This window comes from Sander vitreus, chromosome 2 (genome assembly GCF_031162955.1).
Source record: "Sander vitreus isolate 19-12246 chromosome 2, sanVit1, whole genome shotgun sequence".
Taxonomy (NCBI): Eukaryota; Metazoa; Chordata; class Actinopteri; order Perciformes; family Percidae; genus Sander; species Sander vitreus.
In genome coordinates, this window is record NC_135856.1 from 27,360,917 (window position 1) to 27,382,259 (window position 21,343).

General features: G+C 40.3%; 1 protein-coding gene across 7 annotated transcripts in view; it reads left to right on the forward strand.

Moving 5' to 3' along the window:
• The window catches only part of sorbs2a (sorbin and SH3 domain containing 2a), a 69,321-nt gene that overhangs the window by 26,173 nt on the left and 21,805 nt on the right, over positions 1-21,343 (forward strand). For 4 of the 7 annotated variants that reach the window (XM_078263417.1, XM_078263435.1, XM_078263427.1 and 1 more), the window contains 7 exons: positions 8,943-8,998; positions 10,013-10,102; positions 12,160-12,186; positions 12,327-12,451; positions 14,094-14,507; positions 17,370-17,490; positions 18,661-18,836. In XM_078263417.1, the coding sequence (XP_078119543.1) occupies positions 8,989-8,998; positions 10,013-10,102; positions 12,160-12,186; positions 12,327-12,451; positions 14,094-14,507; positions 17,370-17,490; positions 18,661-18,836 (963 nt within the window). In that variant the 5' untranslated portion in view covers positions 8,943-8,988. The remainder of the gene's footprint in view (positions 1-8,942; positions 8,999-10,012; positions 10,103-12,159; positions 12,187-12,326; positions 12,452-14,093; positions 14,508-17,369; positions 17,491-18,660; positions 18,837-21,343) is intronic. The other 3 variants (XM_078263453.1, XM_078263444.1, XM_078263461.1) reach the window with 2 other exon arrangements.

A 21,343-nucleotide genomic window follows, 5' to 3' on the forward strand; every position in this document is an offset into this window, starting at 1 on the left:
GAACGGCACTGAAGTCATTCTTAAAAAAGGAAGATGTGTTCGGAGTTTTGCCGACCGGATATGGCAAAAGTTTAATCTATCAACTAGCGCCGCTACCTTTTTCGTTGCTCTGCTTGGTTATAGCGCTGTCTTTTGCGTGCAGAGGGAATTTGAAAGACCCTCGGATTGAGCCCTGCCAATGGTGAGTTCCCGGACCCAACATCTTGATGTGGGTCTGGCTTGTCAGGCTAATGAACGTGATTTGGAAAACTCAAATTAAAAAGCCGACCTATTCGGTGTCATCTCCAACCTCTTCGCTGTCTTTTATGACCTTCTCTATGCTATGCTACCTACTTACTGTAGATCCTTTAGTTACTCGCTTTAGGTGGTGGTTGTGGCATTTACGTACTCACCATGGATCCCACCACCATCCCTCTAGCATTTTAGGATATTACTTAATTTGTTGCTTTGATGGAGCCTGTGCTCACTATTTTGTGAGCAGTGTAAAATGCAGTGGTTTGGTTTATCGTCAACTGAGAGCATTACAGGAAAAACATTGCATTTTAAACTGAAAGTGTTTGGTGCCATAAGTGGGGTCTGGCTATACCACTGAGTCAAAATGTCTAGTCAGGAAAAGCTTAAGCTTCATCTTCGTAATTGCTTATGCGTTCAGCACGATGTAACACCATGTCCCTCCATTTGCATATCCTGTCATTTCATTGTAACTCTGATATATATTATTCTGTTGTGATTGTCTCAGTTTGTAGCCTGGGGTTATATGGTGTTGTAATCACTAGTCTTATCACAGAGCTCTACATGTAGTGTACACATCTTGCAGAGGAGGAGATAAAACGGTGGCAGGTCTAGAGTTGTTGTGTACTGGCGATGCTGTGTCCCCAGACGACTTTAGCCAGACAGCTTACATAATACTACATGCTAATATTGGCTCCTTTCTGTTTTCACTCCGTTTTTGCTTCTTCAGACTTATTCCTTTTGGTAATCTCTCATCCTCTCTGCGATCTATATCTTTTTCTGTGTGCATCTCTTTTTTTTTAATTTGCCTTTTTTTTTTTTTTCTATGCTTGTCCGTCATATCTTTTTTTTTTTCTATCTCTCTCTTCCTCTCTGTGAACATCAGAGCAGTATACAGTGAATGCATATTTACATCTGTAAAGAAATGGTAAGATAACAAACCCACGAATTGTCACATCCAATTCATTCTTCTCCCCCCCATAGCCCCAACCCACAGTACCGGGGCTTGTGTTGCATAATTGCATTAGTGCTCTCAGGCCGATGGCTCTGCTCGTTAGTGGGGTTGTGATGCAATCTGCAGAACACACGGGCCTCTGTTGTAAGCCGTATGGGCAGTGAGTGGGCACGCAGGGTCAGTGTATTGACCTCCCCTATCCATTCATACAGCCAGAGGGGGGTCTGCTAATGAATGGCAAGGTTGAACAAACAAGGCTGATAGGAGAGACGTGGTTGTTGTTCAACTAGTGTCAGTAATGTGGTGGTAGAACAGTAACAGGGAGCTGATATATTATTCCTTATAAAATGGTCCGCATCTAACAGGAAGTAGCTTTGCATTTGTGAGAAAGAGATGGTTTAAACTGTCAGAAAAGATGTGTTTCTCATGTTTTAATAATGCATTACACATATGTATAGTATTGGTTTGGATTTAAACCATGGTTTGGCTAAATAATCACCGTCTTTCTGACTGGCTGGAGAGCGTGGCCTAAACTGTTGAGTAGTCAGGGTTATTTGCTGTTCTAAATTCAAATGCAGGCCACAAAGTTCCATGTAACCATGGCAGTATGCTGAAACAATACTGCAGCAACTCAATCATAAGAAAGCTAACTTTTATTTCCATAACCTTTTCGCAAAACATGTCCAAAACAATCATCCAAAAATGTGGGAATGTTTTTGTTTAACATTTTTGACAAGTGACCATTGTATAAGCAGGATAATCATTCTGTTGTGTGCATTTAAGGATTTTAACACTGAAACTAAGAAGTAGCCTCAGCAAGGATTTTGACACATGCCTCCGTGTTGTTTAAGTCCTTAAAAACACCTTGACGTGGATCACATTTTTATCACAGAAGCTTTTTAGCTGAATGATGAGCCCATCATGGTGGAAATTAGTGACTTATTTGGGCCTTTATGCCAAGGTAGACGAAACGAAACCGAGAAAATAACTTGGTTTAATTGATTTTCTTGCTTGTATGGAAATACAGATTCAGATGCTGAAATGGTCCTACAGTGCCTCGCTTGTATGCGATATCAACCTTCGCTCTTTCTGAAGTTACTACAGCTTTGAGAAAAATCTGAATAGCCTCATTATTTATTAATGTATCGAGATGAAAAGGTCCACTGTGCCATAAAGCTACGCTCCAGTAGGTTGGTTGGCTGTCGAGCCAATATTATTTTATTAACTTGTCCCAAAGGAGGTTTGGGAATGGGAGACAGCAAGTGACATGTTGTCTTTCTTGCTCTACTGCTACTGCAGGGTTTACACAAAGTATCAAGTTTCTTCTGCTTGTAGTGGCTTAAGTAAAGCATTATTTTCATCAAGAAGCGTTCGATGATTCCCTTTGATCCAAACTTTAAAATGAAGAAGAATATGAATGTAATTTACTTTAAGTTCACTGTTGAACCTAATCAAACGGCTAAAGTATTAGTGATCATTCTTCTGTACTCTGGTATTAATGCACTGAATAATATACTGTTAAAATGTTAACTTGTTTTACTTGTTTGGCTGATGTCGAACACAAATACTTGAGTACTAGAGATACCTGAAGCTGTGAAATCCAGTGTTCACTTAAAGCACAATTACTTATAGCTAGACTCCTATTTTGATTCCCAAGCCTTTTTTTCTTACCACAACCCTGCACTCTTAACATTTTTACCACAAAAATGCAACACTAAAATAACTTGGCTTCAATTCTGACGAATTCTGCCTTTTTTGGAGGGGACATTCTCTTTGTCAGTTGGGTTTCAGGCTAGCTATGCCTTGACTGAGATTTATGTTAGATCTCCCGGGACATTCTGTTGCTTTGTTTAAGCGGTATTTGTTTTCTCTTTATTTAATCAAATTGAATGTTTCGCATTGATATTGCACCTAGTGTTTTATTAAAACTCCTGGCATCGTATGTATTATTAAGCTTTCAACAGCTGATAATCTTGGTTTATAGAACAGCTGAACAGAAAATGTCTATCTGATGACTTTTGGGTCCGGTCTTTAAATAGATTTGCTAAGGACCTTAATCTGTTGACATCCTCTAAGTATGTCTCAGTCTGAGTGGCCACTTCAGGGTCGAGACCCTTGAGGCCATAGTCGGTTTATCTCCAATGATTGTTCACTCTCTCCTGCTATCCTCGCACACACACACACACACACACACACACACACACACACACAAAATTATCTTTAAAAGCTCTGTTAAAATGCCATTCTGAAATTAAATTCATTAAATGGAAACATTTTTTTCATGGAAGGATGGTGAGGCATTTGTTTTTAGACACTTGTTTTGTCTATTGACTAATGGCATCCTGGCCAGTGCTCTTTGAGGACATTGTTTGTGTTTTTCTTTCCTTCCTTTTGTGTTTCCATTACACTGTCTGGGTTACATTTTTCTTCATGTTATTGTTTTTTTTTCAGGGCATTCCTTTTAAGATAAAGGCCTAGCCAAATGACCCTTCTTTTGTTAATAAGGCCAAAGATAGTGGTTCATGTAATTTTATGATATGCTTTAACCTCATTCTCTAGTGACATTGATTAAGTTCTGCTTTGTCATCTAGGCTAAGTGCTGTCTACACACTGATTTTTATGAGATAGTTGAACTAGCCCACACAGAGACATATTACTCATCGTACTCATACTCATGCAACTTATCTTATGTCTTTAATATTGAATTTGTGTCTACAAAAAATAAACAAACAAACAAGTGTCTTGTCGAAGTCAACTATATTAAAACTCTCCCGGTGTGGAAAATCCCCATGTTGTTGAGAGGAGCAAAATGGCCATTCCATTATAGAAACAGTTTCTGGTGATGAGCTCAAATCAATGGTAATGTTCTTTTAAAAATGAAATGATGGAGGACGATCTTCCTACCGTAGTTACCACAGTGTCTTATGTTTCATAAGGTTTCAAAGCTCAAAACCTTTTAGTCCACAGATATGAACCCAATGTGTCCCAGTAGGTCACTCAACAGACTAATGAGACTTGACGGGCTTGTGGTGTTGGACATCACTGCTTTCTGTGTATAGCTCTTGGGTATTTGCAGTCCCACAGCTATTACACTCAGTAATTATACTCACACTCGTCTCCAGAGCGGCCTACCAATGCCTAAATTACAGTCGGTGGATAAACCACGGCAAAGTAAGAAAACAAAATTACTAGAAAGAAACTTAACACACCTGCAAAACTAGGACAAGAATGTATAACAACTCTTTGGAAATTAAGGTCTCTTGTTTGTTATCCATTTATTTAGCACATTTAGCTTTTATTTAGTAAAGATATACTGGAACTCATTGTAGAGAAAGGTTCTGGGAATTGACGTATAGGCCTAAGTTAATTCATTATAAGAAATGATAGGATAAGTGTTTGGTCTGTCATTTATTCCCACAGCTTGTAAGTATTACATTAAGCATTACATTTTAGAGAAGCGCTCCCTAAACATTAATGGAAACATTTGGTGCCCCTCCAGTATACTGTCTACTGCCTATGCATGAGCTGCTAATGATCCATCGCAGGCTTTAGAGAGAGCTGCAGATTTGCGATTTTAAAAGCTTAAAAAGGTCTGAACAGAGAGTGAGAGTTGTTGGAGGTGTAGATCCTGGCGGGTTTCCTTCAAGTGTCCAGCCATAACATTACACCATGGCCACAGCTGCTGTGTCGCCGCTGATCTGTCCCCAAGAAACATGATCCTGTTTATAATCTGACCATCATTTGGACGGCGACTGCCCGCGACGCCAGACACATGATTTACCCGTGTGTGTGTGTGTGTGTGTGTGTGTGTGTGTGTGTGTGTGTGTGTGTTTTTCAGAGATAGATTTACGAGGATACTGTATGAGGGTGAGGGTTAGGTCTTCAGGGGCTAAACGTATCCCACGGTACATGGCTTCATGTAGTCCCACAAGTTGTAATATTTCCTCCTCACCAGCGCTGTGTTAGGAAACCCTCACATGGTGGCAACAGTGTAGTTGTATGTGGGTACATTTGATGATTATTAACAACTTAATATAAGAGGATGATATACGGATATGCAGTACTTTCAAGTTACACTTGTTGCCGAATAGCTCGTTGTAATTGTAATGTAAAGATTTGTTAAAAAGACCGATTGAATTCATCATTGTGTTTTGCTTGAGAGACATTGTCCCGAAGGCACCTTTTGTGTATCGAGGAAACCCTTTCTTTAACAAACGTTACTCATGTCACTGCTTTGGCAAAACGAAAGCCTACAACATAATTGATGGCAAATTAAATTCCAAGTACTATTCACACGACCTCTTTATTAAAAAGCTAGCTAGGTAAGTGTTTGCTACTAATGTGAACCAATGTTCCTAAGGCATTGTCCCTCAAGGTATTGTGTCAGCATGGAGACAAAGTGACGTGACATACATTACGGTTCTAATTATAGGCCCCTTTATACTGGATTTATGAGGCAGATACTGATATAGATATCTGGGAGTTAAAAAAAAAAATCAGATAATATATCAGCCCATATCTATGATTTTTACATAAAAACATAACATACAACACTCTTTATACACATGCCTTAGATTTGTTTTTTAAAGTTTCATGACCATATCAAATGCTTAACAGGACTTTTTTCTTTCTTTTTTTAAGAAAGCCCTTAAATTATTCTTCTATTTAAGTTAATCTGAGATAACCATTCTTTATTTTTCCTTATATTTTATTATAGATTTTTTATATATATATATATATATATGTATATGTATATTTATATTGCATTTCACAAGAAATCCCGAATGAAAGTAGTAGTATTCTGCAGTTATGCCCACCCAGCCCCCACCCTCCACCCTATGGTGCAGTGATGCTCAAAGCAAACACACACAAAAAAGGATATATGCATACATACATACATACATACATCTATTTATTTAAGTAAAGGGGGAAAAAAGAAATGGAAAAAAAGTGTATATACATACACACGTACATATATACATACATACATACACACACATGCACATACACACATAGACTTTTAACAGTAGGTCTTATCATATTGCAGTTTACACTGTAGTGCCAAACATGGCCTCAGACAATACATGCATTGAGGACATTTTACAACGGGACATTTTACAGTTGAAATGTATACCTGTCAGTTCTCTCTGGTGGACAATCTGCCTAGCCGTATTATTGGTTTAGCTAGTTCTAATGCGAATGAGAAACATTGTACTGATGTACTGTAGTTTTAAACTGTTTCTATTCATTGTGTGGAAATGTAGAGCTGCCACGGAATATGTTATTATAATGAGAATATTTACTATGAGTTTTAATCAGTTGTTATAATGGGAAAGTGATCTCAGAAAAGACTGCTCTCATATGTGGATGCCTGTACAATTTTCAGCGTGGTCAAATACATGTCAATGTTATGCCATCCATCTAGTGCCACTCATCACCAGATCCAACGCGAAGGCAGTTTACACATTCATGTCAGAATATGGTCACATACCAAAAGAAGCCCCAGTCAATGATAGCCAAGTTAAGTGAGATTGACAAGTAAAGTGATGATTGGACTTTATTTGTCAATGTGCAATGAGGCACAGAGTTGTCAAGTGTTGAAGGAGCTTGGACAAATGCTAAAAGGTATTCAACATGAGTTCAAGCACAAACAGCAACCAGAGTATGTGCTCTCATCATTACATCGTTTTTTGTGTCTAGGGGAGATCCCTACTCACAGGTATACAAACACATATTTTTTTCCTAATTGGTACCCTGAAGAAGGCCCAGCCACAACATATGTGCATTTTACTCCTATGTGCTAAACAGAGAAACAAAATAAATTGAATTAAAAAGAGCATTCTAACTGATTCGGGTGTGCAAACTCCTCTCAGGTTATTAGGATACTAAAAGTCATAATGTTTCAGAAGAGTTAAAGAGTTCTGGAGCCATCTACACTAACATTTAAACAACAGCTACTGTACATCACAATGCCAAAACTTCACAACAATATCTACATTTGTGTAAGGCAAAGTTAGCTTTGTGTGTGTCACAGTAATTTACATACCAGACATGTATGATCCCTACTGCAGCCACTGTAGGCCGTCACTTGTAATATCTGTCATACACACTAAGTCCCATGATGACACACGTGCATGCTTTTACGCAGCGATGCAGCAGTCTGTGTTGCGCCTTTGGCTTTTGATGTGTGCCCTCTTCATATCAATCATGAACCCTACTGGAACAGTTCCAAGAAAATGTCTTCATATAGCAAGAAGCAGGCATCATCACTTATGGGTACAGTTAAGTAAAAATGGCATCATTTATCATATACACTACCGGTCAAAAGTTTGGGGTCACTTAGAAATGTCCATTCCACTCCATTCCAGACAGAATACCAGCTGAGATCAGTTGCATTGTTTTTTTTAATGAGGGCAGCAGTTTTCAGATTACATTATGTGTTTACATAATGTCAAAAGGGTTCTCGGCTGTTGTAGACAGAAGTGGCTGAAGCTAAACGGCATACCCAAATTAAAAGTGGTACAGCTCCCATACACGTTGACACTCTGGGGTGTGCTGACATCATTGGAAAGGAAACACTTAAGTTTTTGTTACAAGTGTCAGGGTGATTCTAGGCCTTACTGACACAAAGTTACAGAGACTGGAATGGAGGTTTTATATTTCCGTCCAAGTCATACATCTGTAAAATGATTACAATACACTGCTGTAAACACATCTGACAGGTGCCAGACAACACAGGGCATTAGCCACATGTCTCAGCTTACTACAGAAAAAATCCAGAAGCCAAAAGACTCAAAAATAGATTTTATATGATTTTTCTTCTACAGATATGTCTGTGCGTTTTTTTATTTCCATTTGAAAAGTGCAAAGAAAAAAGCCAATAAAGTACAAAATAAAACACTTCTCAAATACACAAACACACCCACATCAATCACCTTTCCAATGATACCAGGCACACCCCAGAGTGTCAGAATATAGGGGAGCTGTACCACTTTTAATTTGGGTATGACGTTTAGACCAAAAAGCATGGATTTCAAGCGTTTCTTCAGCCACTTCTGTCTACAACAGTCGAGAACCCTTTTGTAATTATGTAAACACATAATGTAATCTGAAAATTGCTGCCCTGGTTAAAAAAAACAATGCAACTGATCTCAGCTGGTATTCTGTCTGGAATGGAGTGGAATGGAAATTTCTAAGTGACCCCAAACTTTTGACCGGTAGTGTACATTATTTATGTTTCATCTATGTGCTGTAGAGCATTCGCTAAGGTCATGAAGTAACTCAGCTGGAAGAATTTATGTTCCCACATTTGGATTCCATGGGTTTAGGCCTTGGCTTTAACATCTTTTTGAACATGACAGGCAGTATGTGTTGATTTCATTTAAACGTTTACCTTTTTTGTACAGTGCTGCCACTGCTCCTACTCCTAAACATCATTAATATCTTCAGACTTTTCCTGCACAGAGATGTTGGCTCTTTAAGTAGTGTGATTTGAATCAAAGTGAACTTAATGCCCGAGTGGGCATTAGGAAACTGGCATATTTCCAAAATAAATGCTTATATTTGAGATTTTGATCCAAAACAGTTTACACAGAAAAATGAGGTTGGCTTATAGTTGCAATAACTCAATTATTTATTTTAGCAGTCTCAGGAAGATCAGTTTGTAAATGCAAATCCCTTTGCTCTATTTTTAGAGGCTCGGTCAGCTGGTCTAGAAGACATTTCTTTGTCTGAAATACTTTGTTTTGTTTTACAGGAAAGTGTGTGCCCCTGCAGTGGACCAGTAAGAAGTTCTCTTCAATATGAATACAGGTATTCAAACCATACACTGTATGCGATTGTTGGGGAATCATCCATCCAGTCCATGTCCATTATTTCTGTTTGGCAAAGCTGATTAATTATGTTTAAATCATTTTTGCAATCTATCTTGTATTTCCTGTATCACAAAGTAACTGAACATACAACTATTGTTCACATTTGATACCTTACAATAAAAAATCTATATATTTCCACATTTCAGACCACATAGATATTTTAAAAGCTGCTATGCATGCTAGTTTTGCTCTACCACAGGCATAAGTCTATAATTCTAACCTTGACCCTGCTTCACCACTTTGGGGATTGTTTTGGGCCTGGTTTATTGTGACTGAAAGCATCAATAAGTATAGTAAGCCTGTTGCTTTTAACCACCGTGACGTATCCATCCCTCAATACATTCCCAAAGCTTTGTCCTAAAATTGGCAGTCATCCCGAGCTAAAGTGTATATTGCAGCTGGAGAACCAATGACAAATAATCCCTCTTTCAGCCTTCTCCACACACCAGCGCTCTATGTGGCTGCCAGTGGTAGCTTGACTCATCTTAATTTTTTTGCCTGTGTTTACAATACAGACAACCCAAAAATAGCTTTGTCAGTGAAGATAACCAATAAAACTACCACAATTAGACCACAGTTTGACATACAGATTTTAAACTACCTGTATTGTAACGGCTTAAATTGTAAAGAACTGATCTAAGCATTTGCTACAGAAGTGCTGCTTTTCTCAACATTATCTGTGTAGTGTAAACTAATGCAATACAAGGTCTTCAAACTTGTACTTTACAATTACATTTTGCAATTGTGCTGTACACCAGCTTCATCACATACCGTATCCTGAGCTCATGCAGTAAAAACCAGGCTCTTTAACTGCATGTACTTTGCCTCATGCTTATTTGCGTTATGTTTCTTCCTGGACGCATTAGTGTGTGTTTATTGTTTATATGCATGTGCATGTGTGTGTGCTGCTGCTTCTGCCTCTGTGATCACCTGCCTGGCTGTGACTTCTCAGATAGCGGAGGATGCTCTCGCAAAAGTGTGGCCTTATCACTCATGCTCTCTCCCATGAAGAGGGTCCAGAGCTCGCCAAATCTAGGCTCAGGTACTAACACTCAAAACACACTACAAATTAACACTTTTGAATCAGAAGAGTTACATAAGTAGCTAAAATACAGGCCACTCCAGGTATTGACTGAACTAAACTCTCGAAGCATGAGGTAAGTCTTCAAAAAGTGGCTTGTTGTTTTTCAAAGTCATGTTTGGCCTTCAACAATATGATATGGCTTGAGCATATTTTAAATGCTTTCATGCTGCCTCCGTATGCTTAAGTAATGTTTGGACTATGGGATGCTATTTATTTTTATTTTTTTTCCAATCAGTTCATCGTATAATCATTTTATTTCCTTTTATTTAGTTTCTCCCGTCTTGGGACTGTTTTTGCTTCCTAAATCAGTAATAAATTATACTGTACCTACCTGTTGTTGAATCTTCTTCCTTCCTTTTGACATACTCCCATAAGTCATGCTCTCACACTGCTCCATGCCATCTCCCCGTCTTTATGGGTAGATTATTCTACTCTTCCGATCTAAGTCCAAGTCTAAGTTTTCTACTTCTCTTTTTTCTCTGTCAGCATTGAGTGGTTAGACATGGCACAGCTCCCTTGACCCTGAGCTCTTGCACAATGTGGAAATGTTCTTGGACGGTCTTGTGTTTTGACTAAAATGGCACCACTCTGCTTAATTCTTCCTGATTGTTTTCCATTTCATATAAGCAACTTACAGTAGATCTTCTGTATGTATAAACCACTTCACTGTAAAACCGTTGCTTATTTCTTTTCACACAGTTGAAATTACAGTTCAAGTCAAGATTAATAACGAAGAAAACGGCTGGGCTACATGTATAACTTGTCGTTTCCAGCTGAATATTCCTTTACTGTGCTGAAAAAACGGTGTTTGTGCCTGGACCTTGTCAGCATCTAGGTTAACGGCTTCACCTATGTTGGCATTCTAGCACTGTCAGCTTCTTTTTAACAATAATAGGGCACTGTCTGAAAGCTGATGTCAGATATATAAGGTTTAAGAGCATGGTAGGACTGATCGAACCACCACTCAGAGGGTGTTACGATCCTGTGCCTAGCCACTAGAGCATTATTATGAAGGAGACATGTAGGCGTCAGCTTCTGACTGACCCTCAGCCTTGGCAGGGGTGTATAGTACACTCACCATTTCTGTTTAGCATACTTGGAGTCTACACTCCAAAATATGCAATGCTGGTCCCTCCAAAAAACAGCACTCGTAAAACTAGCTGTTTTTCATTGCAGTGAGCTGGCTAACATAACCAGCCATGTGGAATTAATTGACAGAGACATACATATTCGTAATCAGAAAAATGATGAAGTGGCGAGTGCAAAGTTTGCCCGACCCATTTAGCCACATTTATTGGAAATATGCCAGGTTGAAATTAAAGCTTGGCTCGTTGCACAGTGGTCATTCTGCTGTGTAGTTTTTACATTTTATGTTCAATAATGGGGCTCACATTAGTGTGCTCTGGAGGATTTTCCCTTTATTAGTCTTGGGAGTGAATTGGTCTATCAAGTCTTCCGCATGAAATGCCTTAAGTACTCTTCTCCACCTCTTCTCTTTTTACTGTAAACAGTCTGTACTCATAAACATAAAAAGCAACCTTCTGAGGAAAGCCAGCTCTCATACAAATACTCTATTGATATATCTTTGATTGAAACTGGTAATGCTTTGTGAGTTTTGACTTTAGAAATCTGTAATGTCTGTGGCAACATTTTAAACCCTTAATCCTAACCAATTTTTAGTTTGCCCTGTGAATTTGTGTAGTTTTCCGTCTTCGAAAGATGACGGGAACAGCGGGTGAAATTGTGTATCTCATCAGGATAAGTCATGCAATCCTGATGTTTCTGTGGTTTGCTTTTTCCTCTTCAGTTTGTGTCTTTTCAGAGCTTTGTCTACTCCCTTAGCCCTACCAGCGAGTTTCTCTTTCTCACACTAAACATTCTCAAGCATTTTGTGCGAGGACAACTACTTTAGAAATAAACTACTATACAGTAGTATTGACAATTGTTGTGGTGATGAATGTGACCATGCATGCACTCGTGTCACTTATTGTTGCTGTGTCTTCTCTGTTCCCCAGGGAATGATTCTCACTCATCGGACTTGGGTAAGTCTCTGTTCCTTGTGGTGAATTGGAGTTGAGACTCTTTGGAAAAAAATAAACTAGGAAACACCCCATAGGAGCCCAGCAAACTTAAAGAAAACACTGCTGTGTGTGATGTTAATGTCATTAACTTCATCTTTTAGATTCTTGGAGGTCACACAGTGCAACAGAAGGCTTTAAAAATGGAGACGCCAGCAGCTCATCTCTTGCTGCCAAAGGCTTTCGCAGTGTCAAACCCAACCTACAGGACAAAAAGTCACCAACACAGGTAAAATGTCTCACACGTCACACTGACAGATGTTTGCATTTGTGTGTGTTTTTTAATGCTATTTATAGTTTAATCAAAACATTGATCTGTGTGAGAAGTGTATTCTACTATTCTACTTTATTTTATTTTAAACAGAACCATGCAGTATTTCTAAGTATGTTTTTCGGAACAACTTGATGATTTGTACCAAGCTTTGCACTGATGATTTTTCTTTGTTGTTGTTGTTGTTGTTTGAACTTACATTGGTTGTTGCTTTCTAATTGCCCAATAAGGATATCAATCACGTGCCATTGCCACCCCCCAGGAGAGAGAGTTTTCACTTCTCACCCACAGGCACTAATCCGCCAGACTACAGCTCCCTTGTTGCCCTGGCTAATGATTTTAGCCCTGGATCGCTAACACTCACGCAGAACGAGAAAGCAGTTTTGAAAGAGTCATACACTGTTAGTAGCACATCTTCTTACTCTTACTCAGAGACCAATGCAAACTCAGTCCAACAGGCACACCAGTCCACTGTCCCGAATGACATTAGCAACTGTAGTGCACCTGCCACCACTAATACACAGGTCCAGGAGCGTAAGGTGTCTTCCCTCAGACTAACCCCTGTCACCGTCCCTGACCCACCGGCTCACTGCAACTCTTTCCTTGACCCCCAACCTAAGACCCTGACCACAGGTTCCCCTCCACCTACTTCCCCGCCTCCACAAAAGGGTCCCACTCTGTCTCAGCCCCTGACACAGGCAGCCTCTCTCCTTGTCCACTTGGGCCCAGAGAATCTGAAACATCCAGACCATCAGCCTTCAAACAGCACAGCAGGGCTGAAGGTCCCAAATCAAACCCAAAGTCCAGCTCCATCCCAGGCGGAGATATTGAAGGCTCCTCCTGCAGTTCCACCAAGACCATCTCCTGCAGAACTGTTGGTACATAACTGACTACATACTGTAACAGCAGAACAAAAGAAAGCAATAGTTCGCTGGGTTTTTGTCTTGGTGACATCAAGAGTGATGAAAGGGTAACACACTGTCCGCATCACATCATTTGATGCTACACACTCTCAACGTGCCATACAAACAGAAGATACTGTAGCCGGGATAATCCAAATTCAGAGGCCAAAAGTGATACATCTGCTGCGTGATGCATATACACACTGGGCAGTCAGTGACAGTGGTGTTCCTTGAAGCCACTAGTGTTTGGCCTTACATACAAAAACAAGAAGCGCAGGTGTTTTTATGCATGTCATATGTTGCTTGTGTGTGTTGCCCCTTAGTTTTTTAGTATTGGTGCTGCCATCCAACCAACCAAACTAATTGTGGTTCTACATACGTAGGTCTGAACTCATACTGTGTGCGTAATAACCAACTGTTTCATTTATTTTATACCACTGTTACTGTCTGTATACTGTATTTGCTGCCTTCCACAGTTTGAACTAACAGAGCCTCTTCAATTCACAGCATTAATCATGTTTCAGAAGATGATGCTGCAGCCTCATGCCACTTCAGTGTGGTTTCACAGCAGCATTTCACCTTCTGTTAGGCTCACGTGTTACTTCCACACATCCTTTGTGACAACGTGGCTAATGAGTGGTATCACTAAGCACTCCTTTACTCCTTTTCCAATCAACTCCCTCTCCCTCCAACACCAGGGACCTCCCTCCCCTGACCCCACAGCACGGCACTCCCCCTATCGTTGCCACAGCTCAGAATCACTCGACTACCTGTCAGGCCTAATGCCCAAGGCTCTGTCACCCGCCCCGTATTTTCCTAGTGGAGCTGGTGCTGTCAGCAGGCCGAGCTTTACCACAGTCAGCAGTGCGGGCATCGGTGGCTGCGCGTCACCCTCGGCTTCCCCTGTGACGGTGTCCGCTCTCAGCCACTACTCGTCATCCACGGCGGGTCTGCTGGATGAGCTGCAGATCTGTAGCCTGGACTCACCTGGCGCCTCACCCACACCATCGCCCACCCTCAGCCATGCCTCTACCTACACAACCACTGCTGGCCCTGACGATGTGCTAACAACCTTTGTGGCCTCCACTGCTGCAGCAGCCTCTGTCACTAATGTAATTATCCCAACAAGTCACTGCTGTAACACACATCATTACCAAAAGCAAATGGTTCCCTCCCTACCCTTCACTCATTTGGATGGCTGAACCAAACTTTCACAAAATGTGCTATTGCTACCGATTTTTTTACATTTCACTAACCTTCAACTACAACATAATGTTCCCTTATTATGTTAATGTGTCTGCTCTCATGAGAACTCTGTCTATGTGCTTGTCTGTTTTTCTGTCTTTTGCAATCGAATGCATTTATATTGTCTCTTAAGGCCAGTTCATATCAGAAATTCACAATGAGACAAAACCATTTTAAGAAGTTGTAGCAGGGTGAAGTTGGAAGCTGTCGGCTGCTGGTTTTATAATGTAAGATACGTGAGGACTGTAGTTATGTTTCCTGTCAGCTCATTATATTGCAGTGGGGATACACTTAAGGGACCCTGCTACAGAATGGTACATCTTTATGACATACATTTCCATGTGCACCTTGTCTTCCCAGTTCTAATAACAATTGATAATGAGACCTGCCATTTTCTTAGGGCTACATTATTCAGTCTGACATTGGCTTCTTGTTAGCCAAGCAGTTAGCTTGGTGCCTATCATGTCAATCAAAGTTGCATTGCATTGTCACTGTTTACTCCAAGCCTTGTGGCTTGCATCCACCATCAGTGCAGTCAAGTGAGAAATATCTTCACTGCATTGTGGTGTTCTACTGTACCACAGACGCCATTCCCAACCTTCGTTCCACCTACAAAAGTGCTGATGGCTTGGCTGCTTCTCTAACCACGAAGTGATAATGGCCAGCTTCAAACCCTTGGTAAAACCTTGGTTTGAATTGGTTAGCTGTGGCATTATAATCACAGTATCAGCGGTAGGGATTTGCTCATTGTAATTAAATGATCCATGTTGCTCTATGCCCAAGCACTGAACAAGGAATAAGTTAGAAAGAGGACTAAAACTGTCTACACAGGAGGCTTAGCATGAACAGCACGTTAGCAGAGCAGCAGCTTCAGTGCTCCCTCTGTGTCTACACAGGATGTGTTCAGGCACATTATTGAGTGTAGGTCACCCGTGTTTTGGCAGTGTTTAAGCACAACACACACTGTATTGATGTGAGTGAAACGGAAGAAAATTGACTTGAAGTATAAAAATCAGCTTTGGCTCGCAGTTACGCACATACAGTGCGAGTAAAGCGCAAGTTGTTACACTGCCTGTGCAGACAGCTGGATTGTTTAAAATAGAAGCGTATCTGTTTTGTCAGATTAGATGGATGACTGAAAAACGCGGCTGACACGCCTTCAGTGTAGAAACACTGGCAGTAAGTGTTGTCAACACAGTGTGTGTTGCTTTAATGTGAATTTACTGCATTGGGATTTGTTGCGAGTTAGTCATTGGTTTTAGAGCGATCATGAATCTTTGATTGAAACACACTGGCCTTAAAATAAAAATACTGTGTTTTTATCCTTTTGTCAGATGAGAATATATGTTCCTATGTCATGATGAATGGGAGCGCATTCTTCAGAAGAGCATCCCATTGTAATTGTATTGTGTCTGTTGTCTTGTGTGTCACAACTAATTTATGATGAAATGTATGTGAATCTGAGTTTTGTAATCTGAGTTTTGCTTACTGTTACTGTTTCAATCTCTTCTGTCTGTTTTTAAGTTAAGTGATTCCATAAGTGCCCCTTCCCCCTCACTAACTGTTCTTACATTGTACAGTCCCTTCAGATTCAGCAAATCCTGAATCACATTAGCCCAATAGTTGTCTGCATTCATTTCCATAATAGGTTCCTCTACCCCTTTAAAACGTTTTATAGCAATATGATAACTAATAATGGCATTTTTAATGGCTATATATATATATATATATATATATATATATATTAGGGCTGTCAAAATTTCAGTTAATTTCGATTAATTCATCTGAGAACAAATAACGCGTTAAAAAAAATAACGCAGATTAATCCATTCCATATTGACGTTTGACCCGGAGCCGTTCTAGCCACCATTGGACTGTAAAATGAAGGAGGGAGACGAGAATGTTCTGCCTGGATTATTACTTGGAACATTTACTTGTAAAAATCTTCTTCCTGCTGACCATGGCTACCGAAATCTGGTGATATGTCTGCGCTTCTCTCTGATGCTCTGAAACACAAACACTGCTGCACATGACGCTAGTTAACACTATACTCGACAGCAGCTAACGTTAGCCTACCGCTAGCTAGTAGCTGGATTAAACACGGTTAAAATGCTGACAGCTAACGCTAAACGGTGTGAAGTTTGACTGTGTTTTACTGTAGAGGATTCAACACCGGGATGTAACAATCTGCAGCTGCCATAGGAGAAACAACACAGACGGTGCGTTCAATGAAACTGGTAAACTACAGCCTCGTGGTGCATTTGTAGTTATTGTAAATGTCCTTTTCCTATCTGATGGTTCAACAGCAATTTACTACTGAAATTAGTTATTGTTATTGTTATATATTATTATTAAATCATTTCATTTTGACCATATGGCCTTAGCAATAAACAAGCCGTTCTTTAATGCCACCAACTGTTGTTTAGTACCCTTTTTTTTCTTTTCTTTTTTTTACTTTCTTAAAAAGTATCGGTTCAGGCACTGTTAATTATGTATGCGATTAATTTCGATTAATTAATCACAGAGTATGTAATTAATTAGATTACATTTTGTAATCGATTGACAGCCCTAATATATATATATATATATATATATATGCACTTGTTATCTAATGTTGTAGGGCAGAACAGCAACATTCCCCACTATAAATGGAAATGTGTACATTTTGCTTCCATTTGTGATCGGTAGTGACTGATGATCTCTGTTTCTGGCTTGTGGATCACTCCTAGGGCCAGGTCCTCTCTCACGCTATGAATGGAAGTGCTCCACAGAGGCCTCTCTCTCCTCCATCCTATCCTCCTCCCCCCACCTCACTCCACACTGGGTTCCAGAGGCAGAGCAGGAGTTCAGGTGAGTCACAGGTCTTTTGTCCCTTTGGACAATACATATTTTAATAGCAATTCTATTAAAAATATCACTGCTCACTATATGACATGGGGCAATTATCCACATGCATGATGAGGGAAGTCATTATGCTTTGTCAAGTACAAGTGCTTGACTATACTGTACTATTTCACTACATATTTAATTCAGAACGTCCTGCTCTGTCAAGAACAATTGCATGCAAAGAAACACACAATACCTCCAAATAAATTGTATATCGTATTAATATAGCCTGCTCTGAAATGGTTGAAGTGCTAAGAATCTCGAAAACTGTAAATCTTGTAAAGCAGTGGTTCCCAACCTTTTTTCCTTGGCGCCCCCCCTACTTATGTCTAAGAAAAGCTGAGCCCCCCCCTCCGAAACCAAAGTTGAGGTAACTCTCGAGATAGAGCCTTACTTTCTTTTTTGATACAGAGGAGTTATCAGCACTTTTACGTTTCTCCGCCATGTTTCATTCATAAAATAGTGATGCCGTGGCGGCAGGAAAAACGAGGATGATAGCAGCTAGCAGCTGACCTGATGACAGCAAGGGCCACAGGTTAAGAGGTCCCGGAGGTTTGGCCTACTAAGTAGCCTGCCTACAATTTTAAGCGAGAACAAAAATACATAGTTTTTATACAGACTTTTGTATACATTATATATTCTAGTGTATTGTCATTATTTGTTTAACATGTGCACATTTTTTATTTTTTTACCTCAACCTCAAACCAGATAAAGACTTGCGCACCCCCTGTGATCTTTGCCGCCCCCCTGAGGGGTCCCTGGACCCCAGGTTGGGAACCACTGTTGTAAAGGACCCATAAAGGGATCTTTGTGAATTGTTGTCCTAATCAGTACCCATATTAATTAAATAGTTAATGGTAAATGTATGTGTTACAAGCCCAGGATACGATATGTGTATACCTATTAGTAGAAGATAGAACCATTTAGCTGTGGAGCACAGTATGAAATTAGTACAACGGAGATAAAGACAGTGGTTGTTCTTGTACTGCTCAATCTGGAGGCATATAAAAGAGAAATTAATCTTAGGATGATTCAGTGATTGCTTGTTCAGCTGGTGTTGGTGCCCGAACTTGGCTTTCTATTTGATTACGATATATATTTGATTTGTATTTTCTCTCCTCTCTTTGAATCCAGAGGGCAGCGAGTCAGTTACCAGAGAGTCTGTTGTGTTGGGCCACACCACCAGCAGCAGCACTGTGCCCATCGCCCGCTTCTCAGAAGAAGAGAAAAAGGTGTCCGTTATTAAAGCCCCTCATTATGAAGGCATCGGCCCAGTGGACGACTCTGGCATCCCTATCGCCATCCGCACGGTGAGGTCAAACGTACAAAAGGCTAAACACATTGGTGTGCACCAGATGTACATTAGGTACTGTAGCGTTGCACAGGAATGTCGGAGAGACCCATTTCTGTTGTCTTGATATGTGATCAGGCTCACGAGAGAGGATTACTTTCAGCTGTCAGCAGCTTTTGACCCCATGTTAAAAGCGCTCTCTCTCTCTCTCTCTCTCTCTCTCTCTCTCTCTCTCTCTCTGTATCTATTTTACTCTCCCTCTGTGTGCTAGTTATAAAGATGAGCTCAGTGAAGGTCTTTGCTTTAGCAAGGTCGTCACTGCTTACTTGTCTAAGTGCGTGTCTGTGTGTTATCTCTGTTAATGCTTTTCTCGTATTAACACTTATCAGTTATCCATTTCTTGAAGAGCGGCCTTTAAAGGAGGACATGTTCAACCATAGAATGAGTGAGCCAGAGAACGCCACAGGAAGAATTTGAGACAGGCAATAAAAGCAAGGAAAAAAGGTGAAAAGAGAGGGGGAAAAAAAGAAGCTGGATAGAAGAAAAACAGATGCTCCTTGTTGTGAGCAGACAAACATTTTTGTGGGCACTTTATTTGGTAACCATGGAGAGTGGAGTGGTAATTGGTCCGTCTCTTGGCCGTGCCAATGCTACATGCTCGGTCACACACACTACTTCACTGTGGAGCCAAACTGCCTCTTCTCTGACCAGAGTCCAGACACGGTGTTTAGCGCTACTGAATAAAGGGAGGATTAAGTCTCTCAGCCATTTGATAGCACTTTTTTGAAGTGGCTGTTAGATCTATACTGTATACACAAAGACACACATACCAGGGTTTCTCCTGGATTTTCCAGGCAGAGCACCAGGAGTTCCCACTTTGGAAATGTAGCAACATGGCTTCTGTATGCTGCGAAACCAAACCTGCTGACATTGATTTCTGAAAGCAGGCACAATCGCCCTTACACGCACACCCAAACTTGTACCAAAACAAACTGCAATATTAGTTTATCAAGTTTCTGATAGCACTGTTGTGTCTTTTTCTGGCTATGTTGGCTATACAGCAGGTTTGGATATTGTGGCGATTTATATAGTGAGTATTGTTTAAAAGCTGAAATAGCCACTGTACACACATGAAGATTATTTTCAATGTTCCTGTTTCTTTCACTTCGTTGTTGTTAAGAAACTATAAAATAGCAAAAGAAATTGCAACATCTGTATTTCTCTGTAGTCCTAGTGAAACAGAAGTCTGAGAGTCTTTATCTTCTGTACTGTGACCTTTTTCCAAGCCAAGGGATATGTAGATGAGGTAATAATTGCGAGAGGGATTGAAATCACATCCAATAGGTTTGTTTGGATTGCTCAAAAGTGGGAATGGTCTAGAAAACATGAAGCAATTTGGAGCTGCATAGGACTGTAATGGCCGTTTTACAGTAGCCGCAGCCAAACTGGCGCATGCCATCGTGACGTCAAAATGACATAGATCTTGCCGGCGCGCCCGGATTTATAGCGTGCGAGCACAGGTCACACACCACTCTTTTTTTTTTTTTTTTCAGCAGCGCGCAACAAAGCAGAAACAGGAAGCATGAACGAGCTCCTGGGCAACCGGATGCCAGGACTCTCTGAGTGACTTCAAGTCTCTCTTGTAAACTTACTGGGTTAAGATGAGTTATTTTATGGTGACTGAAAGGCTTGATCCGACGAAGTAGGTCATCGAATCATATCGAAGCATTGACGTCAATGCTGCAGCCAGTTCTGCCGTTGTTTATCTTTTTCTTCTTCTTCTAGACTGTAGAAAGAGCAAAGTCGGTTCCCTTTTCTCATTAGCGCCACCTCTGTTCAGGAGAAGACTGCAACTAGTGTCGCGAGCAAAAGGCGCGGGTAGAAATAGTTACGGCGATTCCATGACGTCACATTTGCGCGCGCCAGCTGGGCTGCGGCTACTGTATAATGCCCTTTAGCCTCCACCTACACCTCCCTCACCTGCGTTGAGAAATGTATAAATTAGACATCAACCACGCTCTTTGGAAATGTTCTTTGCCAGCTGATATCCAAACACATTCTACAATGGCATGTCACTCTGCTAGGTACTACAACCCACGATCTAACACTATGATGGGTTAGCTCGTCGCCCCAAATCACCTCTGATTGGATGCATTCATGTATACGTCCCCGAGTTCCAGTATGAGTCATCATAATGATTTCAATGTTTTACAGGAAGAGAAAGTAGAGTTTTTTTTTTTTTTTTATATAAAACATACTCAAGAAGAAAAAAAACTTTGCTACATACATATTTAATAAGAGATGAGGGAACAATTAACCCAGGGACACAGGGAAATGTATTTTTTAATTCACTTGGAAAATGTATTTTTCACATCACTGTATCTTCAATAGATTTCTTGGATGTGATTGTGACAAGCATGTCATTTACTTTTCAGACTTGTTTCTTGTTAAATAGTCTGATGCAATTGATTCCTGACATGTTTATGTATGGTGTATAGGTAAAAAATGAGATTTAGTCACCCTCAA